Here is an 18,635-nt window from a genome sequence, read left to right as displayed (position 1 = left end):
TCTTTAAATGTCATTGACTATTCAGGTTTTGCATTCTTATATGAATTTTACAAATATATTTTTCTAGGAATTTCTTAATTTCATTTAAGTTTTCAAATTTATGGTATATCATGGTTCTTCATGGTCACATCTTTTAAATCTTTTTTTAAGATCTATTGATAATATATATTACATTTTTACTCCTAATATTATTTCTACATTCTTTCATTTTTTTCTTGATCAGTCTCAACAAAGGTTGTCTATTTTATTATTACTTCTAAAAAGAATCAACTTGTTTTTTTCTCTAGCTCATTAGTCTATTTTTTAAAAAATAAAACCTCTTATCCTTTAGGAGTCTTTATTCTGTTATTTCTATTCAAATTGTGAAATTTGGTTGCTTGTATCATTAATTTACAGCTTGTCTTCCTTTTTAAAAAAATTCTTTAAATGTTTATTTTTGAGAGAGAGGGAGAGAGAGGCACAGCTTGAGAAGGGGAGGAGCAGAGAGAGAGGGAGACACAGAATCCGAAGCAGTCTCCAGGCACAGAGCCTGACATGGGGCTTGACCATGAACTCTGAGCTCATGACCTGAGCCGAAGTCAGTCACGTAACCGAGTGAGCCACCAGGGACCCTGCTTGTCTTCCTTTTGGCCACAAGTATTTAAAGATGTTAATTTCCTTCTAAGGATGGCTTAAATCATTTCTCACAAGTTGTGATATAGAATATTTTTATCATAATTTTTAATATTTTATAGTTGCTATTATCATTTATTTTTACACTTATTGTTTAAATAAAATTATTGTGCAAAAAAAGCATTTATTGTCTAAATTTCAAAACATATGGAAATTTATCTTTTTGTTTTTATTTGTAAACTTTCTCATAGTCAGGTGACAAAATTTGAATGATAAAAACTTTTGAAATTTGTTGAGACTTGCTTTATGTCCATGAGTCTTTATTTCTGGTGAGAGGAATGTATTCTGTAACTGTATATTTTAAGGTTCTATATAAACCCGTTATTTTTGTTGTTCAAATCATCTATACTTTAATAATTATTTGTCTTCTTAACCAAAAATCTTGTTAACCTTTCATTATGATGGTGAGTTTGTCCAATTTTCCCTCTACTTCTGTTAGTTTTGTGTTATGTATTTTGTGGCTATACTATGAATTGTAGGTAAATTTAGAATATTTGTATCTTCTTCCTGAATTGCATCCTCTATCATTAGGCAGTGTTCCTCTTTCTCCTTTATAATTTCTATTTTGCATAAATAAAACTGTAGTAGTTAAAAACACCAATTAACATTTCATGGTATTTATATTTCTGTTCTTTTCAAATTTCTCTGTCCTTATTATTTTGTGTATATTTTCTTCATAACATATAGCAGAATTTAAAATCTAACTACATCTTCCCTCTTTTAATCAACAAGTTCAGACCATGTATATTTACTGTAATTATTGATTTAGTTTTCCATTTTATTATTTAAAATTTTTTTTTAATGTTTATTTATTTTTGAAAGAGAGACAGAGCATGAGCATGGGGAGGGGCAGAGAGAGAGGGAGACACAGAATCCAAAGCAGGCTGCAGGGTCTGAACTGTCAGCACAGAGCCTGACACAGAGCTCGGACTCACAAACTGTGAGATCATGACCTGTGCTGAAGTCGGATGCTTAACTGACTGAGCTACCCAAGCACCCCTCATTTAGTTCTTCCATTTTAAATGCGCTTTCAAGTTGTCATTTTTCTCTATGCTTGTTTTCTCCTCTATTCTTGCCTTCTTAATTGAGTTCCTATTTGTTAATCTGTTTTTCTTTCTTTTAAAAAATATATATTCAACTTTATTTCATTAGAAAAATTCATTTAAGCCACATGGTGGCCATAATGCTATGTCCTGAACTGGTTTAGCCATTCCACTGTTCCCTTCAGTCCAATATATGAACATATACACTATGTTGAAGAAGGGACTTTAACATGTGAAATAATAATTGGACACTGACTACTCCATCATCCCCCTCCCTGCAGCCAGCCCACCTGCTGCTTCAGCTGTTCCCTGCACACAGACAAGCTCTCATAGAAGAGAGGCCAAATGCAAAATAAGATGACCATAAGATACCCAAGTCTGAAGGAACTCTTGGCAGATGTTGAGGAAACAATGACGAAAATGACATCATCTCCCAAAAACTGAATGTGAAGCACAAACCCCCATCTAAGAGATGTCAGAGCCATGTTGCCAAGGGCAGCACATCTTATAGCAGAACCCAAGGAGAAGAGTAACATCACTCCATCCCACAGCTATAGGCAACACACTGCCACCTATGTATTAAATAGGCTCTTTATCTAGGACAAGGAGCGTCCAGAGGGAGAGGCCCTTTAAGGGCCTATTAATTCTGATAGCACTGATGCTCTCAGCTTGCCTGTCCAGGAACTTGACTCCTGGCTGGATATGCTTAGGTCCATGTTTCAAGGTTATACCTAGTGGAGGGAGGTCTTATCTACACCCCACACCTCTGGAAGGTGCTTGTGGCTCTTTGCTAGCTAACTGACCTCTGGTGGTCCAGGAGCTCCCCAGAAATGGGCTTTCTAGCAAGCCCCCTGCCCCCCCACCAAGGGACTCCCTCAGTCTAATAAAGATGGAGAGCAGAGTCAGCACAACACATAAGAGGTAAAGGTTCAACAATAGCCTTCATGGCTGAAATGATCCTACTCCTTTGTAGAGTAGTAGAGCTGTCTTCTGCTTCTGGACGTTCTCTGGATTCTCCAGGAGGAAGGGCCTGGAGTGTCCTGCTTACAGCAACAGTGGGTCATGTTAGAGTTGGGAGAAAAGTCAGTCAACCCCAGATAACTCCAGAAGAAGACCACCTACACTGCTCACATATCAATCTGTTTCTTCTTATTCAGTTTTTATTTTCTACCTGTTCAAAAGCTGTGTTCTTTATTTCTGTCATTTAGAAACTACCCAAGAAATTTTACATATATAGTTAACAACTTTATAAAGTGTAATTCAACACCTATATTTTATTTTTTACCATACTATTTATCAATTAAAAAATTCCAAATTTACTACCCATGTCTCACTTTTTTAATCCTTCTGTTTTTCTCCTCTTCTTTCTTTTCCTTATTCTTTGATTCTTCGTCTTTCTCTTCTATTCTCTTCTTTCTTTGGAGATTTCATTTTCTTGATTATTCAACAGTAATCTAAAAAGTACATTTATCACTATTTAGGCAGTTTCTATTTATAATGTAGCAGTGAATCCTGGAGAGAAATCAGGTACATAGTAGATATTTTTTGGTCATTGACTTGAAGGTAGACCAAGAACAAAATTTCTGGATCATTTTCAGGTTAAAGAAATTATGCCAGTTTTCTTCTGTGGTAATTATACTTACTAGCTGATACTCCTCAAAAGTACATGAAAATGTTCATTTGCTCAAAAATTTGCTAATATTGTATAATATCAAATGCTTCAATTTTTGTTAAACTTTAAATAAAGAAAAAATGTATTTTTTTCCTTGAATACAAGCATCTTGTCTCATATATACTGAATTTTGGGTATTACTCTTCTGTGAGTAGCTCGTTTATGTCCTTTACTTATTATATAGGAGTAGAATGCCCAAGGTCCAGTCAAATTGAACAACAGCTTTGGTGATTGGGGAATTCTTTGGGAGAATACAGGGTTTAAACTTCAGATAGGACTTTGAATGTTGGATTAGGTAACTTCCAATGTCTCTGCTAACTTTAAGAGTTCATGATTAACAGTGAACTGAAATGCCTGGCAACCTAAAGCTGAAGAAAATCTGGTGTGAGATGGATTTGTGTGCATTCTACCTAATCAGAGTAAATTACTCACTTCTCAGTTGTTTTGTACAGGAGATAGTCCTAGAGATGGAAGGGACGTGGAAAGGCATTGCCAGGGCAGGACTAATAATGATGGCTGCACTGATACAATGAGGAGGGCAGAGTGGAGCTTTTTTGAGTAGTGGAGAGCTGGGAAAAGTGGGCTTTAAGGAGGACAACTGCTGGGAAATTGGCTTTTGCGATTGGCCAGTAGTCCTCCCATCCCTGCTCAAGAACCCATAACAAAAGGGTGACCTGCTTAAGGATAAGTGGGGTTAAGGCAACTAGCTTTGGTTGATGTCCCATACAGCTCTATGTGATGATTGCTATTGGGATTTGGGCATAGAAGTCAGACTTAAACATAGAGATCGTCCAAACAATGTGTCAAGCCCAAGATTGATGCACAATATACAGATATTTAAGGGACTTGCCCAAAGTCTTCATTCGACCAAAGACTAAAGAAAACTATCTTCTCAAAGTTAAACAGTGTATATTTAGGTAGAGGGCAGGATAGGTTGGAATGTGTATGTGTTAGTATTAATAATTTAAATGGTGCTTAGCTAGAGGTTAGAACTTATCAAGGAGGTTCAGTAGGTCCAGAGCCTTACGAAAATTTTTCTGAGGATAAGAAAATAGGGCGTGAAGGCTGAGGGTGTGGGGCGTGGAGGGAGGAGACAGCTGGAATATACAGTGGACTGACTGCTGTGATGGGTTTTCTCAAAGACAGAAAGGTAGAAAGGAGGGGGAGATCCAGAAAGACCTGAGCCACTGTAATTTCAAGAAATTGGGAGGAGGGCAAGACAGGCAGGAGCAGCAACCGAGTGCAGGGAGTGGCGGGTCCAGTAGGTGTCCAGTCGGTGAAGGTGGGCAAGACGACAGCTGGGTGTCAGGAGCGTGACCACCCACTCTCTGCCCCCTCACTCTTTCCCTAGAAAAGTAGCGTGGTTCGGGCTGCGGGCTGACAAGGGCGCCGCTCGGGAGGTCTCAACAGAGCCCCAAGCGCCGTGTCCGCGAGCCAGAGCCTCGGGCCCCGGAGCGTCGCGCGTGGGACACACTTCAGCCCGGCAAGCTCGAGGTGCTCGGGGCGCGCGCAGAGAACCGCGCGGAAGGCGGCTTCCGGCCTTTCGCCTGCCTCTGGGTGGGACGTGGCTGAGCTGGGGGTGGGAACCGCGAGGGCCGGGGGTCGTCTGGAGCCCTCTGGGACCTCTTGTGCCTATCTGGCAGGAGCCGCCTGCAATCCCCGAGCGAGCTCGGCGCACACACAGCACCGCGCTGGGCGCGCGTCTCGGCGCATACAAGAGGTACTCCATTGCCGCTCCGGCTCCCGCTTCCCAGCGAGTCCGGGGGACCCGGCCCGTGGGAGGGCACTGGTCGGGAGTGTAACCTGCAATCCTCGTGGAAGAAAAGTCTCAGGCCCCACCCAGTTACTTCCTTCTAGAACTCCTATCATACATGGGCACTGTCAGCTCAGTTTGGGAATCTGCAGTTTTTGATGATGTGAGAAGACCTGAATAACCTAAGCTTAAATTTTTTTCTTTTGTCTCTTTATCCTAAATTATTTTGTAGGAGATGTCAGATGGCGGTATATGGATAAGGAGGTGGCGAGTCTTCTGGATTTGTTTCATGACCACGTCTCTGCCATGGCTGTCAAGGCTCTGTGGCAGTTCAAAGCCGATTGAGTCCTTGGCGTCCACTCATGTAGCCAATTTACTGAGTGATGATTTGGCTGGGAAACTTGGGCAAGACCGTTAGAAAATGCCAAGATTTTGCTGAATGTCATTGGCCCTACACTATGTCATATTAGCTCCTAGCACCTTTATTGATTTCTGCTACTTGACGTATGTATGCTCATCTTCTCCAAACAGATCCCGAACAACCTGAGAATAGCCAAGGATCCACCAGACATCAGTGCATAACAAATATTTTTCAGTGAATAAAAATGGAAGAAGCATCAGTAATTTTGAAACTTTAAATAGTGCTTGAGCTTCCAATATCACTTGGGTTAATGTATTGGTTACATCTAAAAAAATTAAAATTGGGGGCGCCTGAGTGGCTCAGTCGGTTGAGCGTCTGGCTTAAGCTCAGGTCATGATCTCACGTTCTTGGGTTCGAGCCCCGCGTCAGGCTCTGTGCTGACAGCTAGCTCAGAGCCTTGAGCCTGCTTCAGATTCTGTGTCTCCTTCTCTCTCTGACCCTCCCCTGCTCACGCTGTCTCTCTCTGTTTCTCAAAAATAAATTAAAACCAAACAAAAAACAAACAAACAAAATTTAAATTGGTTACATTTAACAAAAACACAAAACACCCTTTTACTCATGGCTATACATGGAGTGGTCTGCATTCTGATTCACTTAGTTGGAATGTGTTGTGGTAGGAGTCTTAGATATGGCGACAGGGGACCTGAGAACATGCATAGCCATTAATTAGTTGAGAAATTTTCTAATTTGTAAAGGTTGGAGCATAAGCATTTAAAGATTTCTTTCAGGGGCGCCTGGGTCAGTGAGGCTTAGTCCGACTTCAGCTCGGGTCATGCTCTCACAGCTCCCTAGTTGGAGCCCACTGGGGCTCGGTCCTGACAGCTCCCAGCCTGGAGCCTGTTTCAGATTCTGTGTCTCCCTTTCTGTTCACCCCTGCTTCTGTTCTCTCTCTCTCTAAAATAAATAAACATTAAAAAATTAAAAAAAATATTTCTTTTAGCTCTAAAAATTGGTGATGAAATGAATCCATTACATCTTCAAAAACATGTATTGGATTTCAGTGGCGCCTGAAGACTTTTATCAGATAAAACATTGGTAAACAAATTGTAACTGTGTCTTTTCAAAGGATGCGGATTTTCTTTAGAAGAAAATCAACAAATACATAGTACACAAATTTGGCTTGATCAAAAACAAATATGTATGTATTTATAAAATTTTAGGTTTAAAGAGATCATTGAATAATCGAATAATTTTCCTTGTAACTTAAAAATGTATTCCCTCATTTTTTTTTCTGTAGAATATGGATTTTGCCACAAGAGGATGGTTCTACCTACCACTGGGCTGCATGATGCTGATCAATGTGATTAATGCTGATTTTGAATTTCAAAAGGGGGTGCTTGCCAGCATCAGCCCAGGCATCACAGAAGATATTGATTTACAGTGCTGGAATGCTTGCTCTTTGGCATTGATAGATCTAAAGGAACTCAAGATACAGCACAATGTGGATGCTTTCTGGAATTTCATGTTGTTCTTGCAAAAATCCCAGTGGCCTAGACATTATGATGTCTTCTTAAGCATAGCTCAGGATTTCTGGGACATGTATATAGACTGCTTGCTCTCACGATCTCATGGAATGGGCAGAAGACAGGTGATGCCTCCCAAGGATAATTCTCCACAGAAGGTAACAGGAGGTAATTTAAATGTATACTTAAAAGAACAGAAGTTTAGTTTTCTTTATTTTTTAAAGTTTTTATTTATTTATTTTGAGAGAGAGAGAGAGAGGGAGGGAGGGAGAAAAAGGAAGAAGTGGAGGAGGAAGAGACAGAAGGAGAGAGAGAATCCCAAGCAGGCTCTGTGCTGACATGGGGCTCGTACTCACCATATCATGTATGACCTGAGTCAAAGTCAGACACTTAACTGACTGAGCCACCCAGGTGCCTCCAGCAGTTCAGTTTTCTTAAAAATTCAATATTTAATTCTTTTTGACAATAAGCTAGCAAATTTGCCTTACTGTTTCCCTAATGATTGACTTTGATTTTCATTTTTGCTAATTTTATATTATTTAGAAACTACAGGAGCTCTGATGTACAGACACATGATCTAACTAATCTTGAGAATATAATACATTTGGTAGATCATTAAAATTATTAGCTTATTTTTCCCCACAAATACTTCATAAGAAAGCTATTTAACATTATAGTTATTCATATTACATTTGTTGAGGAAGTTTTAAAGGTAGGATATATAATTAGGCTTTTTAAATTAATTTTTTTCAATAGGGTTATTAAAAGTATGAAATCTTAAGAATTGTATTATAGTGAGTATTAACAATTTCTCCTCTCTAATGTTATAGGACTGGATTTTACAAAACATGAGTTTTACATATAAGAGAGAACATGGAAAATACCTCAAGCAAAGTGACATCATCCTGAAGGTTTAATTCTGTCAGTATTCCTGAGGTCAAATATTTCCTATAGTATTTATCAAAATTGTTATTTCTAAATATTTAATATTTATTAAAGTTGTATTTTTGTTAATGTTTAAATGCTTTATGGCTATTGAATTAGCATTTCTATCTTTCCAGGTAATTTATCAATATTTTTTTGAAGGCATTTCTGTAAAGCATCTTTAAAGAAAATGTTTAAAATGCAAATGCAATATATTTTTAAATACAATAGTTGATGGAGTAATGCTGTAACTAATTTTTTAAGGTATCTCATACATAATATTGACTTTAAACTGCCAAAATGAATGCCAGTGTTGTCCTAAAAAGTAATATTTAATTTTGATGTCATGTACTGTGTGGCTTCTGAAATGTGCATTTCATCACCTAACTATCCTATATATTAAAGTTTTTCTATGCATTAGGACTAAAATTTTTTTATTTTCTCACTTTTATTGGCTTCATTTTTTTAAAAAAGAATAACAAATAGAAAGATAGTAAGAAACTTCATTTTAGTAAAGTGAAGTTTGATAGAATTTTTGTCTTTAGGTACTAGCTTAGTTTTTTCTTTTTTAATGTATTTCCTATATACATCTCACATCTTATTCCAAAGAGGATATATGAAACTTTAAAAATACATACCACATAATAGGATAACATGAAGTAGATGAGGAAACTGAGATGATGGAAATGAAGACAGGAAACGAATAATAGGTAGCTGTAGTTTAGTTTAACACTTTTAATCCATGTTATAAAAGTCTATACCTTTGATAAAAGGGTAGCTATAAATTTGGTCTGAGTTTCCTACTACTAAAGGAGAAGAGGGACTTATGAGCAGTTCCAAGATTCACACTTAAAAAATTTTTTTTAAATGTTTATTCATTTGAGAGGGAGAGAGAGAGCAAGTGGGAGAGAGGCAAAAAGAGAAGAGAGAGGGAGATTGAGGATCACAAGCTCTGTCAGCACAGAGCCCTACATGGGGCTTAACTCAGGAACTGAAATCAGGACCTGAGCTGACCTCAAAAATAGGATGCTTAACTGACTGAGCCACGCAGGCATCCCCACTCTGTTGACAAGAAAAACCAAACAACATGTTTAGGAGAAGCCCAGTCTGTGCTAGGACTAAGAACCAATAAAGATCACAGGTTTTCATAATGGCTACCATGGGATACAGCACTGTGTTTTCAAATATCCTGGCCATGACAGATTCCCTTCAATGCAAGCTGATGTCAGCACACCCAAACTCAATTAAATATAAATCATTTTAAAACCAAAAAAGTACTGAACGAATGTGCAAACTATCTGATAGTTTGACTTGATCCAAGAATATACATTCAAGGGTGGAGTTATGGATCACTTTGAAATTATGATGAAACTATAGACACTTTATTAGGAATTTTATGAACATGGTGTCATCATTTTGTGGATGATTTTTGGGAGAGGAGTCCATGAATCCCAGGTTAAGAATCTTCAATATTAAAGAATAAATGGATTGCATAGCTTTCAAGTATTATTTTACAACTATTATTTCATATAACTGAGATTTGTATAGTGGGGTTGTAGATAATATAAGGTTGTAAGTCTAATAGATTCCTACATTGAAAATATTTTATCTTGCCAATTAAGGACAGATCCCTAAGCTCATAAAATCAACTGGTTGGAGAATAGGTCTTATGGTCTCTAACTCAGATGACCAGAAAGATATGTAAAAAGTTGAATAATTCATTTCCTGCAGGTGGAGGCATAGGGTCATGACTTTGCTTTCACAACCTGTGGGTAAATGATTGAAGCTCAAAAATTCAATGCCATAAAGCAAAGCCAGATAATTTTAGCCCAAAAAATTGTTCAACTAGTTATCATCAATCATAGTTGTCATAAAAATTTTTATTACAATGATGAACTTTTTAGTGTTAATAATATTGTTAGCCATCCAAAATAGGCTAATTAAAAATGGCTTCCTAGTTCACCTAATTGAATTTACAGGCTACACTGTATTATTAAAAATAGTAAAAAGGATATTTGCCCAAATGGGCATTCTGGTTTTAGAGCAGTTCATCTTAAGTCTTCTTGCTGGTACTTGGATATCATGTTCTGTTAAAAATCCTTTCCCAGCCCAGCAATTTTTGGCACAAATCATGCCATTTTTATATAGAAAGATATATTCTTTTTTTCATCACTCATTCGTTCAACCAAAACTCATTGAGCTTGTAGGTATACTGCTGAATAATCCTTGACTCACAGAGCTGCCATTGCAGTGGGACAAGGGGCACAGTAGGAACTAATACACTAATTCAAAAGCAATTTTATGATCTCAAAATGTAAGTTAAAAAAAGAGAAATGGTGGTCAAATATGATTGAGTGGGGAACAATATGTATTTCTCCTTTGCCCTATTCAAAATCATCTGACTAGATCAGTCAAAAGATCATTCTTTTTTTTTTTAACTCTAAATAAACTTTTTATTTTAGAATAGTTTTAAGTTTGCAGAAAAGTTGCAAGGATAATGCAGAGATCTTGTAGACACCTCACCTATTTTTTCCTATTGTTAAGTTCTTACATTAGCATGATATATTTGTCATAACTAATGATCCATTAGATACATTATTAACCAAACTTCATATTTTATTTGTATTTCATTAGTTTTTCCCTGATCCCCTTATTCTGTTCCGGGATCCCATCCAGGACTCCATAATATATTGAAGTATCATGTCTCCTAAGGCTCTAAGAAGGTGTTTTCATTGGCCTTGACAGTTTTGAATGCTGGTAAGGTATGTTGCAGAATATCCAATTTGGGTTTGCTTGATTGTTTTTCTCATGGCTAGACTGAGTTTATAGGTTTTTTGGATGAAGACCACAGAAGTAAAGTACTGTTCTCAATGCTTCTGATCAAGGGTATATGCTATCAACATGAGTTATCACTAATGATGTTTAATCTTGGCTAAGGTGGTGTATCCCAGGTTTCTCTGCTATCATGTTACTTTCTCTTCATTTTCTATACTTTGTATTTTTGGGGAGCAAGTCACTAAGCATAACCCACATGTAAGGGAATGGGAAGTTATGTTACACATACTGGAGGATATAGCTACTAAATTATCTGGAGATAATTTATATGGGAGATTTGTCTGCCCTCATTCTCTCCCCCCTCCTTCCACTTCCTTCCTTCCTTTTCTTTCATCATTTATCATATCATTCATCATCATATCAGTAGGGATTTAATAGACATTTATTTATACTTTGGGTTATAATCCAGTAGTACTACATTGCTTCTTTTGTTGCTGAAATTGTTCCAGCTTTGGTCATTGGGAACTCTATAGGATGCTCCAGACTCATCTTGTATATTTCTGCCCATCCCTAGAACCAGCCATTTCTTCAAGGAGGCCTGGTTTCTTTTATTGGAGAATATTACTAGAAATCAAGATTTAGGCACTAGGTGTATCTATAGAATTTTGACCTGTTAGTACCAGGCCAATTCCTGACTGTCAAGGGCTGCTTTTCTCTTTCTCAGAAAGAATCCTTGACTGTAAACTCAATATAAGCAATTATGAAATATAACTGCTAATGAAACTAATGTAAGCTTAGGCTTTGTTGGCAGAAAGTGTGTAAAAATGAGGAAGACTAGTTTCATTATAACCTCCATGGGTCCTACTGCACCTGGAAATATCTGTTCAGTTTGGTCACAGTTTAGAGGAACATTAATAAGTGGTGGCACTTCATAAGGAGCTGGCCAGATTCATAAATTCTGGAATGATTAAATAGGAATTATTACAGCAGGGAAGTCTAGGTGGCTCAGTCGGTTAAGCATCCAACTTTGGCTCAGGTCATGATCTCATGGTTGGTGGGTTTGAGCCCCATGTTAGGCTCTGTGCTGACAGGTTAGAGGAGCATAGAGCAGCCTGGAGCCTGAAGCCTACTTTGGATTCTGTGTCTCCCTCTCTGCCTGCTCACACACTCTCCTTCTCCAAAAATAAATAGACATTTAAGAAAAAGGGATGATTACAGAAAATAGATATTTGACCTGAAAACTTAGACTGAACACAATGGTTTTTTCCTGTGATATGAAACATATCTTGTGCTCCAGAAGACAGAGGATGAGACGAATGAGTTATTCAGCTAATTTATTCACTGGTTTTCATCCAATGGAAGCAACAGCTGCCTAACGGAGTTTAACCGTGGAAGGAGCTCCCTCAGGTGGTAAAAATCTCAGCATGTTCAAACCATTTCATCTGTATTCACTAAACTTCATTTTTATTCTTTTGACTCTCTTTTATTTAATTAGCAAAAGTTTCAGTTTGAGAGCTTGAAATTTTGCCTCAGCTGACTCATGGAAGGAAATATATTGTCTGCCTTTCAGTCAGACTGGATGGACTAGGTAGGCTCAGGAGTGCTCCGGGAGCACAGGATGTGAGGAGAGACAGAGACCTTTTATAGTTAGTGACATTGTCAGACCGATTCACTTGCTCACTACAAAAGTGGCTGGAATATGCAAACACAATGTGCATCTGTCTAGCAAGGTTAAGTGTCTGCATTAAGTAACACTATCCTCCATCCACTTACATTTATTTAGTTGTTAAATGGCTGCTGGTAACAACCTGCCCTGTTTTACCTTTTCTCTTCCTGATGGGTAAGATCCACACAGTAGAGGGGAAAGTTCCATAGATACCAGGGATTACTTTGATTGTAGCCAATCCTAATCAGTTTGGAGACATCACATTGTACTAGATACAAAAAATTATATTCAGCCAAGTAATATCAATTCTATTTCTACACATTGTTTATGTAATCAGTTAAGGTAAGAGTATTTATGTTTTAAATACTTAAAAATCATTTTGGACAAAGTCTATCACTGTTGTGGAATAGATACATTTGGACTACATCAATATATCTGTGTTTAGCATTACCTGTATTTTGTTGGCTGAATCTTCATTTTGAGCTCAGGACTTTGCTGCATTTGCAGAGTTCAAGGGAAAGGCTGTCAGGAGCTGGGGCCACCATCACAGTGATTAAATAAGTTATTTACTGAAGTGTTGGTTTCAGTAATGAATGAAATGTGATTTACTACCTTGTGCTTAGGGAGCTTAGCATCTAAGGAAGAAATAGTTTACAAAATGAGGCAAAGATTTGTTGCTCTTAGCCATGAACACTTCGTTTTGATTCTGTGTGTATCTGATATTCTTGAGGTGTATCCGTTGCTTTTTTGTATGGACATCTCATCACTGTGTGTTCTTAGCCACACCTTTTCTTGACCCAATAACTTCTCTTTCATGGAATCTTTGCGCTTAGAGCTTCCTGTCAAGAAGCCTTCTAATATCTTGGTGGTGGTAGTAATAAAGAAAAGGATTCAGGAGAGACAAAGCTGCATGCTAAGCTGATTCATATTATCTACTCTTGTGGGCCACAAGCTGGTCCAGGACGAGAAGCTGCTGGTCAATGGTATACTGTCAACTTATTTTAATTAGAACATGAGAAACAGTTGTAATTTCTCCCCCTATTGCAGATGGTGCTACCTTCGCAGATGGGGATAATGGAAAATTCCTGGTGGAATGTAAGACGGGTAAGAGGAGGAGAAGGGAGGAAGAAGTAGTAGAAGGTGGGTCCAGTCGGGTGATGGAGCCCTCTCTTATTTGATAAAATGGACTCTATACATGTCTTCCCAACTTTGGATTCAGTAGCATCATGTTGGTAGCTTGTAACTGGTCACAGTGGGAGTATTTACACCACGCAAATTGGCAAACACTACAAATAAGGGCTTTTCCCCTTGAAAAACCAATTGCTACACACTTATCAATACGCTGCTGAGTGTGCCTATGGGCCTAGAATCTAGACTCAAATACCAGCATATTTTCCTGTTTAAGAAAACAGTTTCTTGTCTCTCCCAGTCCTGGACATGAACTCAACTTTGTGGCTTTCTGGATGGAGTTGATGGGAATGGAGACAGGCTATGGAAACTCATAATGGCACACAGGGACACTCTGTTATACATCCAGCATTAAGGCAACTTTCTCCTATTTTTTGGCAAGAAATCTCCACCACCAAAGGAGGGAAAACACTTCCCAACTCTCGCCTTCCCTTCTCCATTAAAGAAGAAAATAGCATTAGAATTAATTTTGCATATTTATATATTAAGAGTAAAACCATCTGTATTTTATTTTTATTGTTAGCTCATAAATAACATTTGCTTTTTATAACAGAGGTAATTTATTTTACTTTGACCAACAAATTGTTACATGTTTTTTCTGCCCAGTATTTACATGTACATATGGTAACAATATCCTGATTCTCCAGTAGATCCATATATTTTGTTTGGGGTTGGCCTGCTTCTGACTCTGGGAGTAGGCAGAACTCAGATCTGGCCAAAGTCATGGTGGATGGCTCAGGAGTGGGCATGTGGCCAATCAAGGGTCCCAGCATGCGGAAGCCATTGCAGACATTGTCAAGAGACAGTCATGTATTTTTCTGTGCTGGGTATCAACTTGGGAGAATATAATCCAGGAGCTGCTAAGGAAGGAGATCCTACTCAGAGCTTTAGTGCCTAGATCCAACAATGCCTGCAGTCCTATTACTCCTAGATTTGATATCTACAGAGTCTGTAAACGTTTTCATTGGCTTCAACCAGATGGGAATAGTTCACATACAACCAAAGCAGTTTAACCGATACTATATGTTTTACAATTTCAATTAAGAGAATTAGCAATCTTTCCAAAGAAATTGATGACAACTCTTCTGATGCTATATGTTGATATTTTCAATACAAATAAATTGTATATGCTTACTTTTATTTTTTCTTAGTATTTCCTACTAAAATATTCCAAAGTATTTGCTTTATAATATAACTAAAGATGTATTTAACAAAAAAGTTATAAGCAGACTTTATTTCAGACAGTCTCTGGACTGTCTTATGTAGGAGCGCTCTTCTTTGGCTCATTCACAGTTTTTGCTGCTCTCACCCTTTGTAAGGCTCCTCCTCGAATAGGCAGTTTTTTAAGAGCAATGTCTGTATCAGCCAAAGGTCCTCCCAGCAATCGGACAGGAGTGCTTTCCACTGTTACTACCCGACCAGAAGGCACCTGGAAAAGCAAAAGGTATGCATCTAACAGTTCGTTTGCAAAATTTTTCAATTAGAGAGAAACTCAATCATTCTCTAGCTGACTTTGGAAAAGATACCAAATTATAGCAGTTCCTTGGGAATCCTGGAGGGCTGATCTGATCTAAACCAGTACTGGGTGAGAGTAGAGGTACCTTAGAGATAAATATGCCTTAACTATAGGAAACGTGATCCGTGAAAAGAACAAATATGAGACAAAACCCAAGGAAATAGCATTCTATGGAAACTAAATTCAGTATCTACTAAGAAAAGTTATGAAGCAAAAAAACCTTACCGTTGTGTTAAGGCCTTTAATATCTGTCCTATGAAATATTGCATTTGGAGGTTGCCCACCATATCTAGAGGTTTCTATAGCTTTTTCCTGAAGCCTTTTAGCTTTCTGAAAATTTTTAAATTAAAAGAAAGTAGTATTAATTTCTCTTAAAGCATTAACCATTGTACTTAGAATACAGTATATGAAGTTCATTTAATTGTGCCTGGCATATACTTGGACTGTTCATTAAGTAGCACTATAACCTGCACTTACTCACTTAGGCTAAGAAGATAGTTATTAGTAAGTTATATTTTTCATACATTGCAGAAGACACCAGTCACCTAAAAACATTTCTAAAATTTCCAGAGGTACCAGTCATATATGACCAAGGAATAAAGCAGGTCCCAAGGAAATCATGTTTAATTTTTAGCACATAATTTAATGTTACTAAATTTGCCTTGGGTGATGCATGTTTTCAAAATATTTTGCATAAATTAAACTAATTCAGAACACTTAAATGCTTCAAACAGAATAATATAAGTTGTATAATTTGTTGCACTTATATTAAAAAAATGTTTAAGTTTATTTATTTTTGAGGGAGAGTGAGAGGGAGAGAGAAAGAGAGCGTACACAAGAGCTGAGAAGAGGCAGAAAGAGAGGAATAGAGAATCCCAAGCAGGCTCTGCCCTACCAGCACAGAGCCTAAGGTGGGGCTCAAACCCATAAACTGCGAGATCATGACCTGAGCCAAAATCAAGAGTTGGACACTTAACCACTGAGCCACCCAGGCGCCCCTGTTGCACTTATAGTTAAACTCAACAGTTGGAAGTACTACCATAGGTGAAATTCAAGGTAACAAATGATCTGCGTTGTTAAACAAATGAGGGGCTAATTTTCATTAATTATTCCTTAAAAGTACAGATAATTGTGAGGATGTTTTACAAGTTGGGAAGAATTTTTATTGAGAAGAGGGAGACATGGTACCTCAAGAGAGCTTTTGTTCTTAACTTTGGCTTTGCTACCTAAATGTGGTTTCATTATTTTCATGGACTAATTAACATTCAACAATTTCATATCCAGTGGAAGAACTGTAAACATTACTTAAAAGCATATCCAAAGTATTAATGGAAAAAGTAGGGAAAGCTTATGTAAAAAAAAGTTTACATAAAAGCATATTCAAAAGTATTAATGGAAAAAGGAGATTTTGTAAATACATGCTGCTTCTCACATATCTCAAGTGAACATTCAACATCATAAACTTTTTAGATTAGTTTCTAGCTTATTCTTGAAACAGCTTATCACATTTTTCCAAAGGGATTTTTATCCCCGATTCTCATTTAAGCTTTAATATAATGCTTCTTTTGATGGTCATGGAGGGTAAATAACCTTTGAAGGAGAGGGTACACACAATTGTTTTTTCTATCCTTCACTCTACTTCTTAAAGAAATGACCAATGAATAAGAAGACTCAAAATGGAAAGTAGGAGCACATTTCTCCTGCTCATTGCTGGCTAACTATCGTCTCCTTTATGTAACCCAGGAAATCATCCTTGCTTCCCATTGCTAGATCAAATAAAACTCCAAGTAGCATCTTCTGACACTACAAAAATGTATAGTTTCAGTTATCATGCTGCATGTGAGGATCTAACAGTGCTGGTGTTCTTTAGAAAGGTCAGTAGAAGGGGCTCCTAGGTGGCTCAGTTGGTTAAGCATCTACCTTTGGCTCAGGTCATGTTCTCATGGTCTGTGAGTTCAAGCCCTGAGTCAAGCTCTGTACTGACAGCTCAGAGCTTAGAGCCTGCTTCAGATTCTGTGTCTCCCTCTCTCACTGTGCCTCTCCTACTCATGTGCCCTCCAGTCCCCACTCTCTCAAAAATGAATAAACATTAAAAAAATTATTTTTAAAAAAGGTCAGCAGAAGAGGTACATTAGGGGCACCTGGGTGGCTCAGTTAAGCATCTGACTTCAGCTCAGGTCATGATCTCACGGTTCATGGGTTCCAGCCCCATATTGGGCTCTGTGCTGACAGTTAGCTCAGAGCCTTGAGCCAGCTTCAGATTCTGTATCTCCCTCTCTCTCTGACCCTCCCATGCTCACACTGTCTCTCTCTCTCAAAAATAAATAAAACATTAAAAAAAAAAAGAAGAGCCAAATGAATATTCCTGAAAAAGTCTGTCTGAGTTGGCTATTTATTGTGGATATCACAATATTTTAAAAATCCTACCTTTAAAGTTTTAGCATTTGATGTTCTGGCCAAGAAATTTTCCCATGATTTACTAGCCAATTCTCTTTGCCTGTGTGTGGCTTGTATCTGAAATGAGAAAGATAATTAAGAATTCCAGTTTCTATGGAAGAATACCAAAGCGCTTTTTTAAAGCCCTTACTTTGAAAGAAGACGTAGATTTTTGTCAATGTAAATTGTAGAATGACTAGCAAAGAATTAGAATATTCAGAGTTCAGCAAAAGTTTTAATATGGAGGTAAAATCCTTCATTATGTGGCTAAGGTATGAACTGCTTTCCATGAAATGTAATATAAAACTGTTATAAAAATATAAAATATAAAGTAACAATAATCATTCTCCCAAGACTGATTGATTTTTGTGATTATCTCTTGTGAAGACACATTATATTCCAGAACAAGCTAAATAAATGACACAGCAGCAAATTCACAGGAGAAAATAAAGTGATTCCTACTGCCACTGATAGTAGTTTACACAAGGTTATTTCAGGAAAACTACTAATTTAGGACTGTAGCAATTTAAGACAAGCAGGTTTGTGAGACTGCCGAGTTGGTTGTGGTGATGCAGTCTAGGGAGGTAACCACTAATAAACTGCAAGACTATAGTTCTCAAGCAAGGCTGTTTGCTAAATTATAATCAGGAGACACATACCCTTAGTTTGTATATATTATTAAACTTATGAATTATGAACCTAAGAGTATTTAATTGAAGTCAAAGCCATGATAAAAAATCAACAATAACCAACAAATCAACAATCGCTAGTCCACACAGCAGACATTCGACAGAACTAATGAGGCAGCAGGACTTCCAAGAGGGCTCTCCCACATAAGAGAAATAAATTACTTAAATGGCAGCAGGTATGCAAATAAAGCCTCTTAAACAAAACTTTCAAGCAAATTGGTGTCTATGCAGAATGCACAGGTGGATGCAGACAGAATTCCTGCTAGGCTGTAGATACAAACATTTAATAGACTATGAAAGATCAGACAACAGAAAACTTTGGAAATCACCTTAAAGAGTTTTGAACATTTAGTTATAATCAAAAAGGATCACCAACCAGAAGTGGGGAATCTGCATGACCTTGTATCTGGACAAGCT

At 37.6% G+C, this 18,635-nt stretch overlaps 1 protein-coding gene across 1 annotated transcript in view; it reads right to left on the bottom strand.

Annotated features, from left to right (window-relative positions):
• Positions 1-14,076: 14,076 nt before the first annotated feature.
• Positions 14,077-18,635, bottom strand: part of CFAP69 (cilia and flagella associated protein 69) — a 63,654-nt gene continuing 59,095 nt past the window's right edge. The window contains exons 21-23 of the mRNA XM_029957015.1: positions 17,521-17,607; positions 15,319-15,423; positions 14,077-15,006 (exon numbers count right to left, since the gene is read on the bottom strand). Coding sequence (XP_029812875.1) covers positions 14,836-15,006; positions 15,319-15,423; positions 17,521-17,607 — 363 coding nt within the window. The 3' untranslated portion in view covers positions 14,077-14,835. The remainder of the gene's footprint in view (positions 15,007-15,318; positions 15,424-17,520; positions 17,608-18,635) is intronic.

The sequence above is a fragment of the Suricata suricatta genome, chromosome 2 (assembly GCF_006229205.1).
Source record: "Suricata suricatta isolate VVHF042 chromosome 2, meerkat_22Aug2017_6uvM2_HiC, whole genome shotgun sequence".
Lineage (NCBI taxonomy): Eukaryota > Metazoa > Chordata > Mammalia > Carnivora > Herpestidae > Suricata > Suricata suricatta.
Note: the sequence above shows the minus strand (reverse complement) of the source record. Positions and strands in the feature narration are given on the sequence as shown.